The sequence below is a fragment of the Equus asinus genome, chromosome 28 (genome assembly GCF_041296235.1).
Source record: "Equus asinus isolate D_3611 breed Donkey chromosome 28, EquAss-T2T_v2, whole genome shotgun sequence".
In the NCBI taxonomy this organism is placed as follows: domain Eukaryota; kingdom Metazoa; phylum Chordata; class Mammalia; order Perissodactyla; family Equidae; genus Equus; species Equus asinus.
The window spans coordinates 16,229,543-16,247,404 of NC_091817.1; the positions used below are offsets into that span (position 1 = coordinate 16,229,543).

General features: G+C 46.3%; 1 protein-coding gene across 4 annotated transcripts in view; it reads right to left on the reverse strand.

The window, feature by feature from the left end:
- The window catches only part of ABCC12 (ATP binding cassette subfamily C member 12), a 55,047-nt gene extending 38,218 nt beyond the window's left edge, over positions 1 to 16,829 (reverse strand). For 2 of the 4 annotated variants that reach the window (XM_070500568.1, XM_070500567.1), the window contains exons 1-9: positions 16,711 to 16,829; positions 14,550 to 14,705; positions 12,171 to 12,318; positions 11,649 to 11,882; positions 10,166 to 10,339; positions 9,561 to 9,708; positions 7,839 to 7,987; positions 5,352 to 5,459; positions 3,054 to 3,329 (exon numbers count right to left, since the gene is read on the reverse strand). In XM_070500568.1, coding sequence (XP_070356669.1) covers positions 3,054 to 3,329; positions 5,352 to 5,459; positions 7,839 to 7,987; positions 9,561 to 9,708; positions 10,166 to 10,339; positions 11,649 to 11,882; positions 12,171 to 12,318; positions 14,550 to 14,705; positions 16,711 to 16,829 — 1,512 coding nt within the window. Of the gene's footprint in view, positions 1 to 3,053; positions 3,330 to 5,351; positions 5,460 to 7,838; positions 7,988 to 9,560; positions 9,709 to 10,165; positions 10,340 to 11,648; positions 11,883 to 12,166; positions 12,319 to 14,549; positions 14,706 to 16,710 lie in introns of all 4 variants that reach the window. The other 2 variants (XM_070500566.1, XM_070500569.1) reach the window with 2 other exon arrangements.
- Between the last annotated feature and the right edge of the window lie 1,033 nt (positions 16,830 to 17,862).

Consider the following 17,862-nt stretch of genomic DNA (forward strand, 5'->3'; position numbering starts at 1 on the left):
GGAGAGCTGGATGCTTTTCAAAAGTCATTTTAAAATGACATCATAACAACTCAATCTTCCATCATAACAACTCAATCTGAAATTACTGAGCAGTTACGCTGTTCCAACATGTTGGGATCATGGATTATCCCACAGCTGCAGATTTATTCATTCAACCAACAAATCAGAGCCTTCTATGTGTCAGGCACTGTTCTGGGCACCAGCAATAGCATGATATAGCAATGAACATGAGGGACAAAAATCTGGGTCTGCCCTCATGGAGTTATGTTTTAGTTGAGGAGACAGACAGAAAACAAGGTCAGTAAGTAAAATAAGGAGCATGTCAGATGCGCCCCACGGAAACGGATGAAGCAGGGAGGAGATGGGGCGGGGCCTCGCTGGAGAGGCAGATGTCTTAGCTTGAGTTCTCCCAAGCACAGGCCCTAAATCAAGGATTTTAGTGAAGGTAGTCCATTGTGAGATGCAGGAAACAGCAGCTGGGAAGAGGGGAAATTATACAGGAAAGGAAAGGTGGCCCATCACAGGTATACTATTTGGTCAGCTCCCACAAGGCGCAAATGGAGCTCAATCCTGCTGTAAAACTCAAGGAAACTGGGGAGCCGAATGCAGTTCTGCCCTCTGAATGGCTGAGGGAGTCGGGATAAATACCCAACAGTCAGGGTTTGAGAGCTTCTCCCCTGGCAGTTGACATCTTGGCTCTTTGTGAGTGGTGGGGAGGGCCCTCAGGCACAGATGCAGATGTGGCAGTCAGAAGATGGCAGTGACATTGGAGTAAGACCAGAAGGAGGTGAGGGAGTGGACCATGTGGATATCTGGGGGAGCCACTGCAGTCAGAGCAAGAGTCTATATGGAGACTCTGAGGTGGGCCCGTGCCCACTCTTGGGTTCACGCAGACATTGCATTGCTGCAGTTGAAACATATAGGAACATTCTCATAAACACTGGCTCCTTGCAATCCCTTAGAGCGAAGACGCCCAGTTTGGGGTCAAATATGGCTCTTTTCCCGCCTGAGCTGAACCAGAAGGGCCCACCACCTGTCTGCCACTCCCAGCACATGAGGGTTGCTGCCTGTCATCATTAATGCCCTTGACAAGACTTTACTGAACACGAGGCACGATGCTAGGCACAGTGGATAAAGCAGTGATCAAGGCAGACATGGTCCCTGCCTTATGCAGCCCACATTGTGGTTGAAGCTGCAGGTAAGTGAAGCTGATCCATTTTAATTCCACTAAAAGGACTTTAAGGAACTGGGGCATTATGGACATTGGGACAAAGAGACCAAAGGTATGGATCCAGCCTCCCTAGGCACTTGGCTCTCCTTTGAGTCCAATCTACTACTTGAGGCTGGGTCTGAGGCTTCTAGATTCATCCTTGTCTTCAGCAGAAAATCCACAAGGCCTACACCCCCTGAGTTTCTGATTGTTCTTTTGTTCATTCAGAAAACATCATTGGGAACTACTCTGTGCCAGACACTGGGTTCAGTGTAAGGCCACAACTGTAAATAAGACAGATACATGCCCTGACCTCAGGGAGGCTACAGTCTAATGGAATCATAGGATTAAATTTGGAAAAATATGGATGCCCTGAATTTAGGACATTTGAGGGCAGCACTTACGCTGGACATGACTTTCAGAGGAAAAAGGCAAAACCGATAGGTGACATCAGTAGAGATTCTCTATGGGCTTAGCGTTTGTGTATGGTGTCTCTTTCTGTTCTCACACCTACCTTGTGAAGTGGGTACTATTATTAAAATATCCATGGATCAAGTAAAGAAACAGAGGCTTCAAGAGGTTAGACAATATACTCAAGGTCACACAGCTGGTAAGTGGCTGGGACTAGAACCCAGGTCCACCAGGGTCCAAAGACATCCCCTTAATCCACATGACACTGTGCTGCCCCTGTTATATCTTCAACTTATTTCACAAAACATTGACCATGTCCTTGATGCACAAGTCCAGAAGTCACCAGTGTACTGAAAAGGGGGAAAGTAATTGGTGGGCCAAAAGGCAGCTTCTTTATAACATGAGAGCAGTTCACCAAGGCCTCTCTGAAGCAGCTCTGAAGGTATGGTTGGAGCAATCTGGGCATTGCAGCCTTGTTAGCTACAAGAGGTACCACTCTATGCCAGCTAGTGAGCTTAGCATTACATAATAAATAAGAACCTCTCCTTCTCTGGTACTCACTTGGGGAAAGGGTGAGTCAACAGATGGGAGATTAAAATACTGGGCACAAGATTAATACTGAGCCCGCTGCAGCAAAATTAACACTGCCAGCTGGGAGTGCTGCTGCTAAGTTCCCAGGGCAAGGGACCCTCATGCAGGAGAAGACCAAACATCCTCTAAATGCAGAGCTCTGTCTACAGACTCCATCCCCCAATCCTGAGGGGAGGAGAGCAGCCAACAGAGTCTGGCTGCTTCCTTAACTGGGTTGCTTGTTGATCTCATCTTGCTCTTTACAAGAGCGGTATCACATGGTGGTTAAGAATGCAGACTTTGGGGCCATGCACCCTGGGTCTGAAGCTCTCTTCTGCCACCTGCTAGCTGTGTGAACTCAGGCGAGTCATTTCACCTTCTTGCACCTCAGGTTTCTCATCATAAAGTGGGGGTAGCTATAGCACCTACCTCAGAGGGTTATTGGGGTTAGATGAGTTAATCATGTATCTGATAAATAGTAAGTGCTCATAATTGTTGGTTATTATTTCCTATAACGGTACTCCAATGTGAAATTAAGAACAAATCTGAAAAGATTTACAAAAGTTAGTCGGTTTGAGCATAGCCACCTGAAATGGATTGTCCATTCAACATTGCAACTGACTCCCAATTCCTCTGGAATTTGAAGATCAGCACTAATATAACCACCATCTTCTCTCAGGCTTGAGGAGATTTCTCTATTATTCATGTACAGAATTTTAAAATTTGGAGAGAAAAGCAGCCTGGTTAGAGACATCCCACCACCACCTCCGGCTCAAACTGAGATATATTAGACCTTGAGAAGGCCACAGCCATGAATACAAGGAGATAGGATGGAGGCCACACCTTTAGAACACACACACACCTTTCTCACCGCAAAGCTTATATTGTGCAGAACCAATTTCGGGCTGCCACTTTGCTCCTCTGGGCCAGTGACTCCCTGGGTTGGTGGACTCAAACTGTATGCCTCTGGCCTCTGTTTCTTGAGAAAATGCTTTTTCTGGCTCTGTACTTTCTTTAGGTCGCTTTTCCTGCTGGTTTCTTGCTCCCATGTCAAGGTGGCATTTGCTAAAAGCAAGACAGTATCTGGGTCTTCTGGTTGGGTGATGTAAGATGGGGGGCTTTTATCTATGAGAATTTTCTAAGATCAAAGAAACAAAATTAACTTGGCAGACATCATCCATTTGCAAGAATCATCCCAATATATGTTCTAATGACCCCAAATCATAATCTTGGCAATTCTACCTAGGATATCCAAGAAAGATATTCTGACGATAGCCTCCCCAGGGAAGCTGCAGCAGAAATACTCTCCTAGATCATACTGTCTGGGACGGATGCTTCTTTAATCCCAAGGCCTATGTGGGTTACCCACACTGGAGAGTGCTGATCCCAGCTACGCTTTATCCTCATGCTTAAGATAGTCAGCTTTTGCCAGTCTTTGGGTGGTAGGCTTCATTGCTTAGCACTAATGTTTGTGAAACTAAGGTCACATGCTCAGTCTCTACTGTGTCCTCTTCCTAGATCCCCAGCTCAGTTCAATCAAACATTTGCTAAGTGCCTATTCTGTGCCAGATTCTGGGGTAAACAGCAGAAATGCAAATATAAATAAGGTATGGTTCGTGTCTTTGAAGAGATTAGAGTCTTGGGGGAGATGGGAACATGAACAGATCATCTCAGCGAAATGTGATAGGGACAAAACACTGTAACGACCAGAAAAGGGACACTTGGCTCCCAAACCTGGAGATCCATGTAATTGATGCCTGAGCTGAGTCTGTACTGGTGCGGGGCAGGTAAAGGTAAGGGAGAGGAGAGAGGTTGAGAGCTTTCTAGTAGAGGGGACAGCATGAGTAAAGGCAAGGAAACATGCAACAGCATGGTTTGCTTGGGTGAGGAGCATGAAGCCAGCAATTCAGGGTTACTGAGGCCCAGAGTTCAAGGTAGGACAGGGATAGGAAATGAGGTGGAGACATAACTGGGGACCTGCTGATGGAGGGCTCAGGCTCAGCCTTGGAGGGGACAAGGATTCAAAGGTTTTGAGCAGATCAGTATCAGTGGTCAAACCAATATTTCAACAGCTCTCTTGGGGCTGAGTGAAATATGGATTTGAGGAGGAAAACGTTGGAAAAGGATGATTGGTTCATAAGTCACTGTGATAGTTCAGATGAGAGATGATGAGGCCTTGAATGAAGGTGATGGCAATATGGACAGAGTGGAAGTTGAGGAGTCAAGAAATAGCATTGTTCCTCTAGTCTAAGATATCTGACATCATAACATATACAATTAATGTGATGGTCTTGATAAAGTGGTAACTCATCAGTGTACCTTCCAATCCAATCTTACAAACAGTGCCTCTTCAAATTGAGGGAATACAGCGATCAGGAGGTGAGTCAACAGAGCTCTTGATTGGTTGGATGTGGATGGTAAGGGAGAAAAGGGATACAGGCACCTAGGAGATTACGATAACGTCCAGATTTCTGGCTTGGGTGAAGAAGACCATTCAATCAGTTCACAGATGTCTCAACATGCTGTTCTTTTGACTGGAATGCCCTTCTCCTTCACCATTCGTTGCTTCAGTTTCAAAACCGCTTTATCTGCCCTTCTTGCATGTCACTTACAACTTTACTGAGTATAGCAATTACTGGTCCTATACTAGTGGGAGGCTCTTGAAAGTAAAGACTCTTTCTTCCTTATGTTTGCATTTCCCACAATGCCTTTAGTATAGGGAGCACACAGTAAATCTTTAATGAATGAATAAAATGACTAACTGATTGCATAAATGTGGTGTCCCCACCACCCACTTCATCACTCACATCACCACACCCATTATAGGACAAACTAGGTAGGTAAAGGGGGGATGGTTCAGCACAAACCCAACCCTACTCCTGGAACAACTTAAGATTTGTGGCTTGGAAAAAGAATAGAGGGTCAGGAACATTGTCTCTTCATGTATGCAGACTATCTTATTTTTACTGAAAGGGCAGACCACCTATAAAACTCTACCTATATCATCCTTGATGAACATTTATCAATCTAGCTCTGAATGGAAGGCCTTCTCTCAATGTGCGCGAGCCCACTGATGGGTTGACACAGCTTCCCCATATCTGAGCATTTCTCCACCCAAAAATGAGATCTCTCTTCCCTACTCACCCAGTGTTAGTTATACCTTCATTCTCCTTAGAGAGACCTTGGCTTCGGCCACTGCTTTGACCGAGAAAGGCAAAATTGCAATTGTAAACTTCATTACATTAAACATGGCAATCACACTAAATGCCTGAGGAACAAAAGAGAGGTATAGGGTTTAGGATGGGATGTTGCTTTGTCTCTGAACCATTATATCCATGGGGATTAAACTTGCTGAGATGAGAAATGGTGGCACATTTGGGATTCTCAGAGGAACAAGTTTTTTCATTTCATGGCTCAGAAATCATGGGTTGGCAAATTAAGGATAGCAACATATTAATCTATTTTGTTTTCGGATTTTCACCAAAATGGTGGGAAATGCATCTTCCTGTCCCTGTCAATCCAGAGAGCTTAAGGTCCAAGCAAGGTCTACAAATGGATGCATTTGGAAATCTCCATCCACGCTACATCTTTACTTGGCCTAGACCATTCACTCAAAATCCTATGCAGATTTTCCTAAATCATCCCCTTCTTTCAGTTGCTTCAGAGGTGTCTGACCATTCAGAGCTAGAGCATCCTTCTCCACACCACACACAGCCCCAGGGTTGAAGGGGGAAGCTCCCTGGACCTGCCTGGCCCATGCTGGCTACTGGAGAGTGACCTCTGGCTCGCCTGCCCTCCATGACCTACCTTCCCACACACCAGGGGCAGATTTGAGAGCCTTCATTCAACTGCCATTTCAAAAAAATCCCCTCCCGTCTTCACTGAATCTTCCTCACTCAGCCCTGCCTGGTGGGTAGTTAACGTCATATAGCCTCAATGAAGACAAGTTTCCACGCTCTGTTGGTGCCCCAGGGGTGCATGACCTCATCTTTCAGATTTCATCTTCTCATCTGTCTGACTTCTAATTAGCAGCACCTCCCTAACCACCCATTTGAAAAATTAATAACACAACTTCCATCGACAAATCCAGAGTGATCCGGCCTGCTGTTGAAGAGGCCCCATGGACAGGCTTCAAGTGATCCTAGTTAGTTCATTAAGAGGATGACGAAGGATGCTCCCTTCATCACATCTGATCCTAAATACATGCCCAAAGAGAACTCAGCTCCCCCAGGCCGCAAAGCACCATCTTGGCTCAGAAAACCCAGGCCTTGTTTGACAAAGCACCCAGTGTTCCTGATGTGACCGAGGGTCTCAGGGCCGACCTCCCACTGACATGGCCCTGGCAGAGGAAGCAACTGCAAGGGATTCTGAATTTAAAGAAATATGAGACTTGCATTCAGGGAATTTGTTTTTGGTTTAGCTTTCTTCTAAATCTTCAATTTAGAAAATATCAATGGTGTGTGCTCAATTTGGTTTCAAATTAATTTGCTTGGTGTATTGCTGGGGAAAAATTTTATGTTTGTTTTGGACCATAGAACACAGTCACAATAATCAGGTATCCTCCCCTTCAGAACACCATTGCCATTCGTTCTGGCTTTGGTTCATGGCTGGGGTCAAGCCCCTAGGGTGCTTGGGAGTAACCTGTGTGTGACGAACCTGAGAGGTCAAAGGCACCTCCTGAAGAAACAGAGCAGTAATGGGACAGACAACCTCACAACAGACGCTGGGCAAGAGCATCCTGCCTTCTCAGCCACCCCTCTTTGCCCAGAAGATCCCTGGTTGGGTGCACTCTTCCTATGCATACCTAGACTTGCTTATTTCATTCTCTCTCTCTTTTTCTTGTCTTTGGTAACTTTCCTCCAACCACTTGCCCTTCAGACACTAGGTTTAATATCTTAGTTGTTTGGTTCTTTATTTCAGCCAGGGGCCAGCTTCCCTCTACCTCAGAGTTTCTTTACCTTTGAATGCACAGGCCCCCTTGTCAAGAATCTGAGCACCTCATATTCATCCCAAGTCTTCCTCCGAGGGTTTCAACCCAAATTTGCCTGGCCTGAGTGGGCATCAGACCAATATGAGCAGCAAACACTTCCACAGCATTGATTGCACACTAGGCACTGTTCAGCGTGCTTTACATAAAAGAGCTCCTTCAGGCTTCACAGCCAGCCGCAGGGACTACTGTCACCCCATCGACACAATAAAACCAAGGCAAGAGAGGTTCCGTGAGCTGCCGTAAGTCATAGCTGGTAAGTAATACAACCAGGACTTAAACAAGGGAGGGCTCTGACCCTAACACCACACTGCCCCTCCCAATACTTCCAACTCCACCCACCCAGAGACTGTCTACAAACCCCCCTCTTGTAGTATATGTATGAGTAAAACAACCGAGTGCTCATTTGGTTTCAATTTTGTTTTCCAAACGTAAAACTGTGTTCCAAACTTAGCTGCTACTTCTGCCCTGCCACAGACCCAATGAGAATCACTGCTGATATCCTGGGCTCCTTGTCCGCCCAAGCGCCTCCTTTTAAAAGTCGAGACATGGCCTCGCCCCTGTGATTGGGTGTGCTGATGCCAGCGCCAGGCAAAAGTCAGGAGGGGCACTTGCCGAAGTGTGGGTGCAAGAGCGGCCGGCTCTCGGGGTGCTTCTTACCACTGGGGCAGTGAGCTTGCGTCTCAGGAGGACGTGGCAGGTGAAGGTCAGAACAATGGCTATGGTGGACGCAATGGGGGCTAGCGCTGAGTTGCCACTTTGGACAAATCCAGCTTTCTCCAGTAATTTTCTTTCCCTCTTCCTTAGATCTGCGAAATAGAAAACAGTCCTTAGCACTGTGGTCAAGAAGCCCTATTTGAGTCAGTGACATTCAGAGGAGACCTAACGTCAAGACAAAGCCACCATGAACATCCTAGGCATTCCAGGTAGATGGAACAGCAACTGCAAAGATCCTGAGACATGAACGAGCATGGATGCTGTTCTAAAAACAGGCAGAAGTTTTGCGTCGCTCAAGGGGCCTTATCAAGTGTTAGGATAAGATGTGATGAGGTCAGAGAGCTCAGCAGGGGCCAGATCATGCTGCACCTAACAGGTCATATGAAGGAATTTGGATTTCATTCAAAAGTCCTAAATTTGAATAATCTAAATGTGATAAGAAGCCACTAAAGATTTTTTAGCAAGGAGGGCAGGATCTGATTGACATTTTTAAAAGATCACTCTGGATGCTGGGTGCATAATGGATTTTGGGGGGAAGGAAGAAAGCAGGGGTTGCATCTGGAAGTTGTCACAGTCCAGAAAGGAGAGAATTGGCTTGGATGAGGGTGGCAGTGGAATGAGGAGAAGCAGACAGATTCCAGATATATTCTAGGGGTAGAGCCAAGAAACTTACAGCTATTTTTGAGCTTAGTTAGCATCCTCCCTTAATTTTAAAAGCAGAGACCCTTTTCCTAATCATTTTGTGTAGGTCTCATGGCCTTGCACATAGCACATAGTAGGAACTTGGTAAATATTGATTGAATTAAACTGACTTGAGTTAAATTGCATTAAGTCAAATGGAGTCAAATTTAATTAAGTCAAATAAATTGTATTGATCTGAGTTCAGTGTGTGAAGAAGTATTTCTGGGGTTCAAAGAGGGTCCCTTAGGACTACTGGTGTCCCAACCTGGGGTAATTCCTTTGACAAGCGCAGAAGAAGATTTTCTAAAGCCGCTCCCTAAAACGTGGATACACAACTTCAGGCCCAATTACATGCTGGTCTAAAAGTGTAATTGTGGGTCCAGAGAGTCAATTCTAACAGCGGTTCAGATCATTAACCGGCCAACCACCTGAGTCTGTGTCAGCAATTATGTAAATGTTCCCGCAATTAGATATGCATTTATATTTGATTGAAATAGTTTTAACATCCTCTTTTTAAAAATCCAGCTATATATGCATCCTCATATCTGCCCAAGGAATGTCAAGTCCTTGGGCCATCCAATCCCGGTGAGGCTGTGGCAGGCAGGGAGGAGATACGTGTAAGTGTGAGTGTATGATTGTGTACATGCAGACATCTTCTAAGACAAGGAAATTGCTTGAGACAGTTCTTCTCCTGCTCATAATGTTTTAGTGGATTATTTTTGTAAAAGGTAACTGGTCAGTACCAGCATCCTCATGCCCCAGTAAAGGTGACCATATGTCGCTCACCTGCTAAGCCCTTGGGTTCACCAGAGCAGATGCCTGGGTTTATTATAAAATCTCCGTAATTCTTCAAAAAGGCTGCAGAGCAGCTCAGGGGGTCTTCTCAGGCCCCTTCTGGAATGCCTGGCCCCAGGAACCTTAAGAATCCCTTAGAAGAGCACATTCTACAGCATAAGTGGTTGTTTAAGCTGCTGCTCATCCTACCTCGAATGGTGTTGGTAAAAGATTTCTCCCAGGCGTACATTTTAATCAGCTTGATGCAGGTCAGAAACTCATTCATTGTCTGAACTCGCTTGTCTGTCACTGAAATTGCTGATCTTCGGAAGGCTGAATTGAGTTTAGCCAGAAACATCTGAAATCAAGGTACAAACACTGTGTTCAGAGAGAGTTGCTGAGTTACAGTTGGCCTAAAAATCCAGAGGTCAGAGTATAAATGCCAGGAAAAGTTCTAAGAGAAGTTGGCCTGAAATTCTCAGTCAAGTTCTCCCCATGAGTTGTGGCAGCTGATATGGTCTGGGGACACCACTGGAGCAGGTGATACAAATGCAAGAATTGCCAGGATGCAAGGGACACGCTGGGGACACTGACAAACTGAAGAAGCATGACCCCTCCCCAAAGGCATTCAAATTGAAGTTTTTTTTTAACAAAACTGTACTGTGCCAGCAAAAGAAAGCACATCTGTGAGCACAAGGTGGGGGCACAGGCTTCAGGTCCATGCCCTGGAAACAAAGCCTTCTAGCCAATTCAGCGAGAGTGTGTGTGAGAAATGCAAGTGTAAAGAACTTACAATTACAAAGACCTGTCATTACCTGGATGGGAATGAATATGATGTACACAGATATTCCAATGAGAGCTGTGGGCCCCAGAATGAAAAAGGCATACACCGCACAACCAACCATTAGGATAGGGATGGTAGCTGGCAAGGGACAAAACAAGGCAGCTTCAAACAATGAATAACTATCATTTGATAGTATATTGAGCACCTGGAAAGAAAGCACACAGGTTCAAGCTTTAGAAAGATCACCCAAACATTTCCTCAACCGAAGGCTTTCAGAATGGCTGAGGGCTCTGAGGAAAGAAGAGGAAAACTGCCTTAAAGAGAGAAGGGGGCTTGTCAGGAGACCACCAGCATAAGTTTTGTGGGTCTCATTCTGGTATGACTTTGGAAAGGCCAGTCTTTTAGAACTGAGAATCCATGAAGAAAGACATAAAGGGTATTGTTACCATGCAGGAGCATGCTGGAGAGGCTGCTACTGCCTATCCTGTATCTCTCTCTCCTTCCTTACTAGCACAACTCTGCTTAGTCAGGGCAGCCACATGCCCAGCTAAAGGACTACATTTCCCAGCCTCTTTTGTGGGAGGCATGTGGGCATGTGACTATGTTAAGGGCAATGAGATATAAGCCAAAGTGTCAAATGGGCCTTTGGGATGAATGCCTATAGGGAGCCAACTCAACTTGGAAGACATAGTCCTTTTCTTCTTCTCTCCTTCCTCCTACTAGCTAACTGAATCATGGTTGGCATGGCTGGATCTCCAGCATCCATCTTGAACCATATGGGAGTCAGGTGCTAGGACTGTGGTAGAGAAAGATAGAAAGATTTGGAAGTCCCCACACAAGCCCTGGATTGCTCTCTTCCAGACTCCTTTTACATAGAGTGAAGTAAATTCATCTTATTTAATCCACTGTTATTTTGGGTCTTCTGTTGTATGCAACTGTATCTAATCGTGATTGATGCAGGATGCTTTGAATGTACTGAAAGAGCAATTGTAAGAAAGAAGCGAGCCTTTCTCTTACCTCACACTGCCTGGGGTTCCCTCGACTAGGGAAATTTTCTTGTATAAACAGTGAGGATTTTGTTGCTAAGGATTAAAGGCTTAAGAAAATGTCAACTCTGAAGTCCAACAGGTAGGGTCTTTATTATGGCTTTGGCATCCCAAATAGTACACAATTAGAATGATCAGATCCATGGGTCAATCAATTTTATTAAATGCCTATAGTGTGTTCTGTATGCTTCAGTGCTCTCATGGACAATGAAAGGGATTGGATGAGGTCACTCCTAAGCCCTGTTCCAACTGGAACAGGGAAGCCTTTCCAAATTCTCCAGCTATCTCTGAATTCCTCTGGTGTTTTGAGTTTTCACCACGTGACTTAGCAGGAAGCTAGGACATAATAAGCGGGACGTTGACAAAGAAAAGGAAGGCAGATGCTTCATCCAGGAAGCACATCTCACACATATTCAGAAAACTCAGGATTCAGTTTTCTAAAATTAGACTCCTTCTGAACCAGCTTACCTCACCGACAGAGATGTGTGTCAGCGTCTTGAAGGACACCAGCTTTTCAAAAACCAGAGTGGAGATGGCCACCTTCAGCCGGATCGCCGTGCGGTAATTTATAGCCCAGGCAAGGGCCCAAAAGAGGACTTTGGTAAACTCGGTGGCAAAAAGAGCTATGCAGAGCCCAGTGCCAACCCAGACATTCCTGGAGATGCTCTCGGTGTGCTGCAGGATTTGGTGAATGAGAACTGTCTGTAAAACAGTGCAGTGGAGAGAGGAGAGGACCACTGGGGCTTGAGGTGGCAGCGGAGGCCCTACATAATGTCAGCAAGCTGACTTTATGAGGCAAACTTTGAAATTAACTTCAGTGGCTGCTGCTGTGCTTGACAAAGATTAGCTTTATGAAAATTCTCCCCCAAGGAGCTCAAAGATAATGACAATGTACTAAACCTACCAGCTCATAGAGAAAGTAACTAACGACATTGTTTGCCAGTCTGGGGACCTAGGAGACAAGGCAAAAGAAGGGCTACCCCTACTCACCGGCCCTATAGCTGCCATAATAATGCACAGGATGTTGGCCACTATATCCATCAAAACACGTGTCCTCTGGAATTTCCAGAACACGCGGCCCAGAGAGGCTTTCTCAGGACCCATCCTTTCTACCTCTTCCTCCCAAAGGATTCGAAATCTGTGATGAGAGAACAAGAAGGAAGAAAAGGACTTAAATTTCCATTTGCTATTTGAAGCTACTCTAAGGGACAGACTCTTGCAAGGATGCTCAGCACAACCCTCATCCCAGGCAGCGGTGGCTTCAGATGAGCAACGTTGGCTCTCCTTTCTTCCTTCGCAGGGTGGATGGGGCACGGTGAGCAGGAGGGAAGGCCCCAACGCAAGCAGGAGCTGGCACCTGGCATCTGCGTGCTTCCAGGCCTTCACTTCCTGCTCCTGCTGCCCACCTCTTGCATAGTACCAGTTCTGAGAAAAAGACAGAGACAACAGGCAAATCACGAGAAAACTCTCCTGCAGAGCGCGGAGGAGTTTGTCCATATCAAAGATCCGAAAAAGGCCCGTGTAACAGGGGTGTGCTGGGTGAAGAAGGGCTGGCGTGACACCGGAGGCCACGCAGGGCCAAATCTCACGGGGCCTCGTAGTTCTCAGGAAGGAGTTTAGATTTCATTCCGAGTGCAAAGGAGGTCATGGCAAGTTTTTAAGCCAATGTGACAGGATCATTTTACATATCTAAAAAAACATTCTGGCTGCTGTGAGAATGGTGGATTGTGGGAGGAGCCAAGGCAAAAGCAGGGCGACCACAGTAGGTGGTGTTGGCATCCAGGTGAGTAGTGGCAGTGGCTTAACGCTGGATTTAAGGAAAGGCAGACGGAGGGACAATAGGATTTACTGATGAATTAGATGGGGAGAAAAGGAGAAGGAGAATCAAGGATCCCAGTTTTCTGGCTTGACCCACTGTGTGCATAGATTTGCTTGAGATCTAAGATGCTTGTGAGTTATCCAAGTGCAGCTGTCCAGTTGGATGCTGGGTGTACGAGTTCTGAGTCTAGAAGGGAGGCATGGACTGAAAACAGTGTGTTATTCAGGGCATCAGCGTGTGTCTGGTGTTTAAGCCTTGGAGTGGATAAGATCACCTGGGAGCAAAACATAGCATGGAAGAGAAGAGGACCTCATTTGTTTGGGGTGGATGGAAGGAAACGTTAAAAACAGACAGAGAAGTAAGTCCTGGCCAGAGAGGTAGAAGGAAAATCCAGTCCTCCCCAATGGTCTGGTCCCTTTTTCTCCAGGCTCACTGCCAACTTCTCCAGACTGTGCGTTGTACAAAGTGCCACTGCCTGAGATTCCTGCAGGGCACAGAGGAGCAGAAGCACAGCCGTGGAAGCAATTGCAAGACCGTGACTGAAACTCCTAGGCCTTTAAGCATAGACTCCAGGCTAGGCCTTGTACTTTATTTACCTCATGTGGACAAAGAACGGGGGTTCCAGAAGAAGTAAACACAGGGAGAGGGCTTTGAGACCCTTCCAGCGTTTAAGACATCGTGGTTCATCAGAACCTCAGAGTTTAGCACAGCTGTTAGAGTGGAGTTGATGTCTTTGTGCTGATATGGAAGTCTTGATAAACTCTTAACTGAAAATAGCAAAATAGTTAACCATTATCTAGCACACTTCATTTTTTGTATAAAGGAAAAAAACATGACCCTGTGAGAAGGCCGGAAGAAGAAGAGGCATTGATCTGCGGAAGGTGGTAGCACAGGATGCGCTTAATCAGAGTAGAAACGATTCTGGACAGAAGCGCAGAGCATTTAGCGGTGCCCACTTCCGTGGAGCGGAGTGGGAGCATGGTGGGGACTCTCCTGCTGGAACCTCCCTTGCCCTAACACTTTTGTAGTGAACGTGAATTAGGTTGAACCAATGAAATTTACATTTTTGCAGGTCAAAATTGTCACACGTTGGCAGTTTCGTTGGTTCACTCTAGACGTACTTCATAATATAAAAGTCCAACAATGATTTTTACAGTGAAACAAAACCTGACACCTGGAACCGTGTGCAGCAGCTGGGGGGTCGGAGCAGCACGAGCAGAGTGAGACCCTTCCACCGCTGTCCTGCCGTAGTGCTCCTACAAACTGCTCACAGCCTTGCCATATGGTCCTCAGCCTCAGGCCATAGCTCGCAAGCAGAACTTTCTACCCACCAGCTCTCCCCAATCCTTACCTCCCAAGAGTTTGGACCCAGAAGTATAGTCAGCCCTGCCCCCATCTCAGAGAGCAGCCACCTGAGCAGAGCCTGAGAAGGGCCACCAGGATTCATGGGTGTCAGTTTCCATACCAGGGAAATGGGCACACAAAAGGGCTCACAGGCCCCTACCTAGGGTGGGCTCCCCTCCAGAGGTGACCCAAGCAAATCCTGGTACCTTTTGGCGTTGGTGTCAGATGAGTCATACGGCGACAGCGGGGGCAGGGTGTCCACAGTCAGCGTGTGCTTGTAGCCTCTGACCATGGCTGGTGTGAGCCAGGAAAACGTGGCGAAGGAGAGAAGCCCTGCATCGTCTATGGGGTTGGGCGCCAACCTGAGACAAATGAGACGCTCAACGTTCCAGGACACTGGAGTCCTTGCCCTGAGTCCCTGACTTGAATTCGTAACTGCAGTAATAACCACAGCCGCTCTCAGAACCTGTGACTCGCGGCCATCAGCACTTCGAGCAGCAGCATGCCATACCAGCTTGAAAGAGGCGATCGCTAAATTTTCAAAAATTTTGCAAATCAGTTGTTAAACACAGCCAATATTATAAACTAGATTATATAATTCAAATAAATTATCTTAAAAACAAAGGCATTAAATACTCAAAACTCATCACTTCCTAATTATTTTACTGGCATCTATGCTCTTTTGATCATCTAAGTCTATCGTACGTGTGTGGTGGAAATACCATGTACAATAGGGTGCTATGGAGCATCTCTTCCCAACTTTGCCCTCAGGGACATCACATTAGTAGCTTAAAATCAGCCATGGTAGAAGTATTTACCCCCTAAAAACTGATAAATGCTACAACCAGGGAATTCTTTCAGTGAGCCAGTTGGAGAACATTTACCAAGGTTGGAGACTCCTGACCATCCCATGGGAAAGAGGACACCTGCTCCATTTGCTGTGAGGAAATGGAGACCTGGGTGCTGACTGTCAGAGGAGTTGGGTGCGTGTCGTGTGCTCTCAGGAGGATGCGGAAGGTCCGGAGCAGGGTGTGCCGCAGTGGGGGTGAGGCTTCCCCAGGAGCCAAGAGCTGGAGGCAAATTCACGGTTTATTGTGAGGGTGGAATGGATTAATACATGTAAAGTGCTACATAAATATCAGGTAGCAGATAAAGAAGGAGGGCGGGGGAGGTGAAAGGAAGGGGAAAGGAGAAAAGGAGGAAGAGGAAGAAGAAAAGAAGAACGAGGAAAAGAACATGTTTTTGCCCTTGAGGAATTAACCACCTAAGATGGAATAAAAGTCAGAGACACAGAGTATTATCTACTCAGTTACTGAGTGTTGATCATATTCCAGGCCCTGCAAGAGCTTTCCATCTGTAAAAGATGCTGTCAAGATGCCCTGAGTCACAGACTCGTCACATCCACCTCTGATCTCAGCTACGGAGGACAGTGTTGTACAAGCTCAGGCTCATGTTGACAGCGCCCCATCTCAAATGTATGCCATGCCTCTTCTCACTGTCTGTTTCGGGGCCCTTAGAATGTGTCCTTGCAGCTCCTTTCATCAAGAGGTCGAGTCTGTTTCTTCATACCGTGAATCTGGTCTGACTTGTGGCTTGCTATGACTGAGAATGTAGTGGGAAAAAATGGTGTACCAGTTATGAGCCTGAGTCTCAAAAAGCCCTATGTACTTTGATTCCCCCTCTTGGCAGCCTGCTGCGTTACTACGTGATCAAGCCCAGGCTAGCCTGCTGGAGGGTGACAACCCTGTGGTCCACTTGCCCCCACTGTACCAGTCAACAGCCCAGCCAACCCTCAGAAGCAAAGCCACCTTCCTGACCTGTAGATGCATATGTAAGCCTGGTCAAGACCAGATGAAGCACTCAACTAGACTAAGTCCAAGTTGCTGACCCACCCATAAAATGGTAAGCTAAATAAATGGTAATTGTTTTAGGCTACTAAGCATTGAGGTGGTTTGTTATATAGCAAAATCTGTCTGAGTAACTTTGGGCAAGTTACTTAACTTCTCTGGGCCTCACTTCCTTACCCTAAGACAAAGATAATAACAGTACCTTCAGGGTGACTGTGAGGAGTGAATGAGAGGACGTTTATAAAGCACTTGGACAGGTCCTGGCACGTGGAAAGCTCTCCTTAAGCATTAGCTATTTTCTCCCTCTCACCAAACGACAGGAGGAGTCAAGAAGTGTGTGGTCAGTAAATGAATAAATGGATGGATGGTTGAATGGATGGATGGATGCATGGAAAGACAAAAGGACAAGCATATAGAGCAGCAGCATGGGGAGCAGAGGTAGTGACCACTCTCCTGATAAACTGGAAACCATTCCTGGAGGTTCTGCCTTGGGCTCCCTCCAATCTTCCTCCTGGCTTACCTTGCATAGGGTCTCAATGGGATCATGGTCTTCAGGCTGGGGTCATATCTCTCTGCAAAGGATCTCCGCTGGCCTCGCCGGTCCAGATCTGAGATGAGGTAGGGGCCTTCACCCACCATCCTGATAGTAGTCTGGACCCCTGGGCTCTTGAACTATGGACACCTTCACTCTGCAGCAGAGAGATGAGGATACTCTGGAGTAGGATCAGGACTCCTCTACTCCATCCAGACCAGCTCCCTTGCTCCAATCTCTCAGAGCTGGTTTCACCAATTAGCTTTCCACAGTTATGGGAGACTGTGGCCAGAAGCCCTGCCACATCCCTCAACTCCAGCATGAGACTTCCTTTTTAGCAAAGACATTCAGTCCCTCTTCTTTCCCCTTTTGGGTTGACTGGGAGCAGAAAAGCCTATTATAGGTTTCCTGTCAGGAGCCAGCCCATGGCCAAGCCTAAGGCCAAGTCTGGCAAAAGATCCCCAAGAAGCTGGATTTGCTGTCTTAGTGTGATCCAGGGTGAATTTCATCACACACACACCACTTTTTCTCCCTTATTCTCTCAGATACCCAGGAACTCGTACATCTAAATACCCCTGCGCCATACCCAAGGGTCAGAGAACTTCAACGAGGCCGCATGTCAGGACAAGGCACATCTGAACAATCCCACATTCCTCCCACTTCTGTGACCACCCCCTAAAAGGAAAACTAACAATCCAGGTGGAGAGGAAATTTGTTGGAGCACCTGTCCAATCCATAAACCAACCACCCTACTCACAAATCACCTAAACCTGAAAAAGAGAGAACAGTCCTTAAAGGTTTTCCTACCCCTTGTTCCAACCCTTTCCTGAGTCCCAACTCTATTCTTTCCCCTGGGTGCCATGACATCCCCCTTCCCATATCCTATAGATAAATTCTGCTTTGTTACATAAACTATCTTGAATTGGTTGCTATCATTTGTAACCAGAGGCCTCAGTATTACAAATAAATGAGGGTCCTATCCCGTGAATTCTCTCTGCAGGCCTAATGGCTAGAACATCAAATAAACCAACTCCCATAAAGATTTTAATGGTTGATAAACCCATGGCATGTCAGAGTTGAAAGTGTCTTCAGATGCAATCTTTTACAAACTCCTCATTGTACAGAAGATGAAACAGAGGC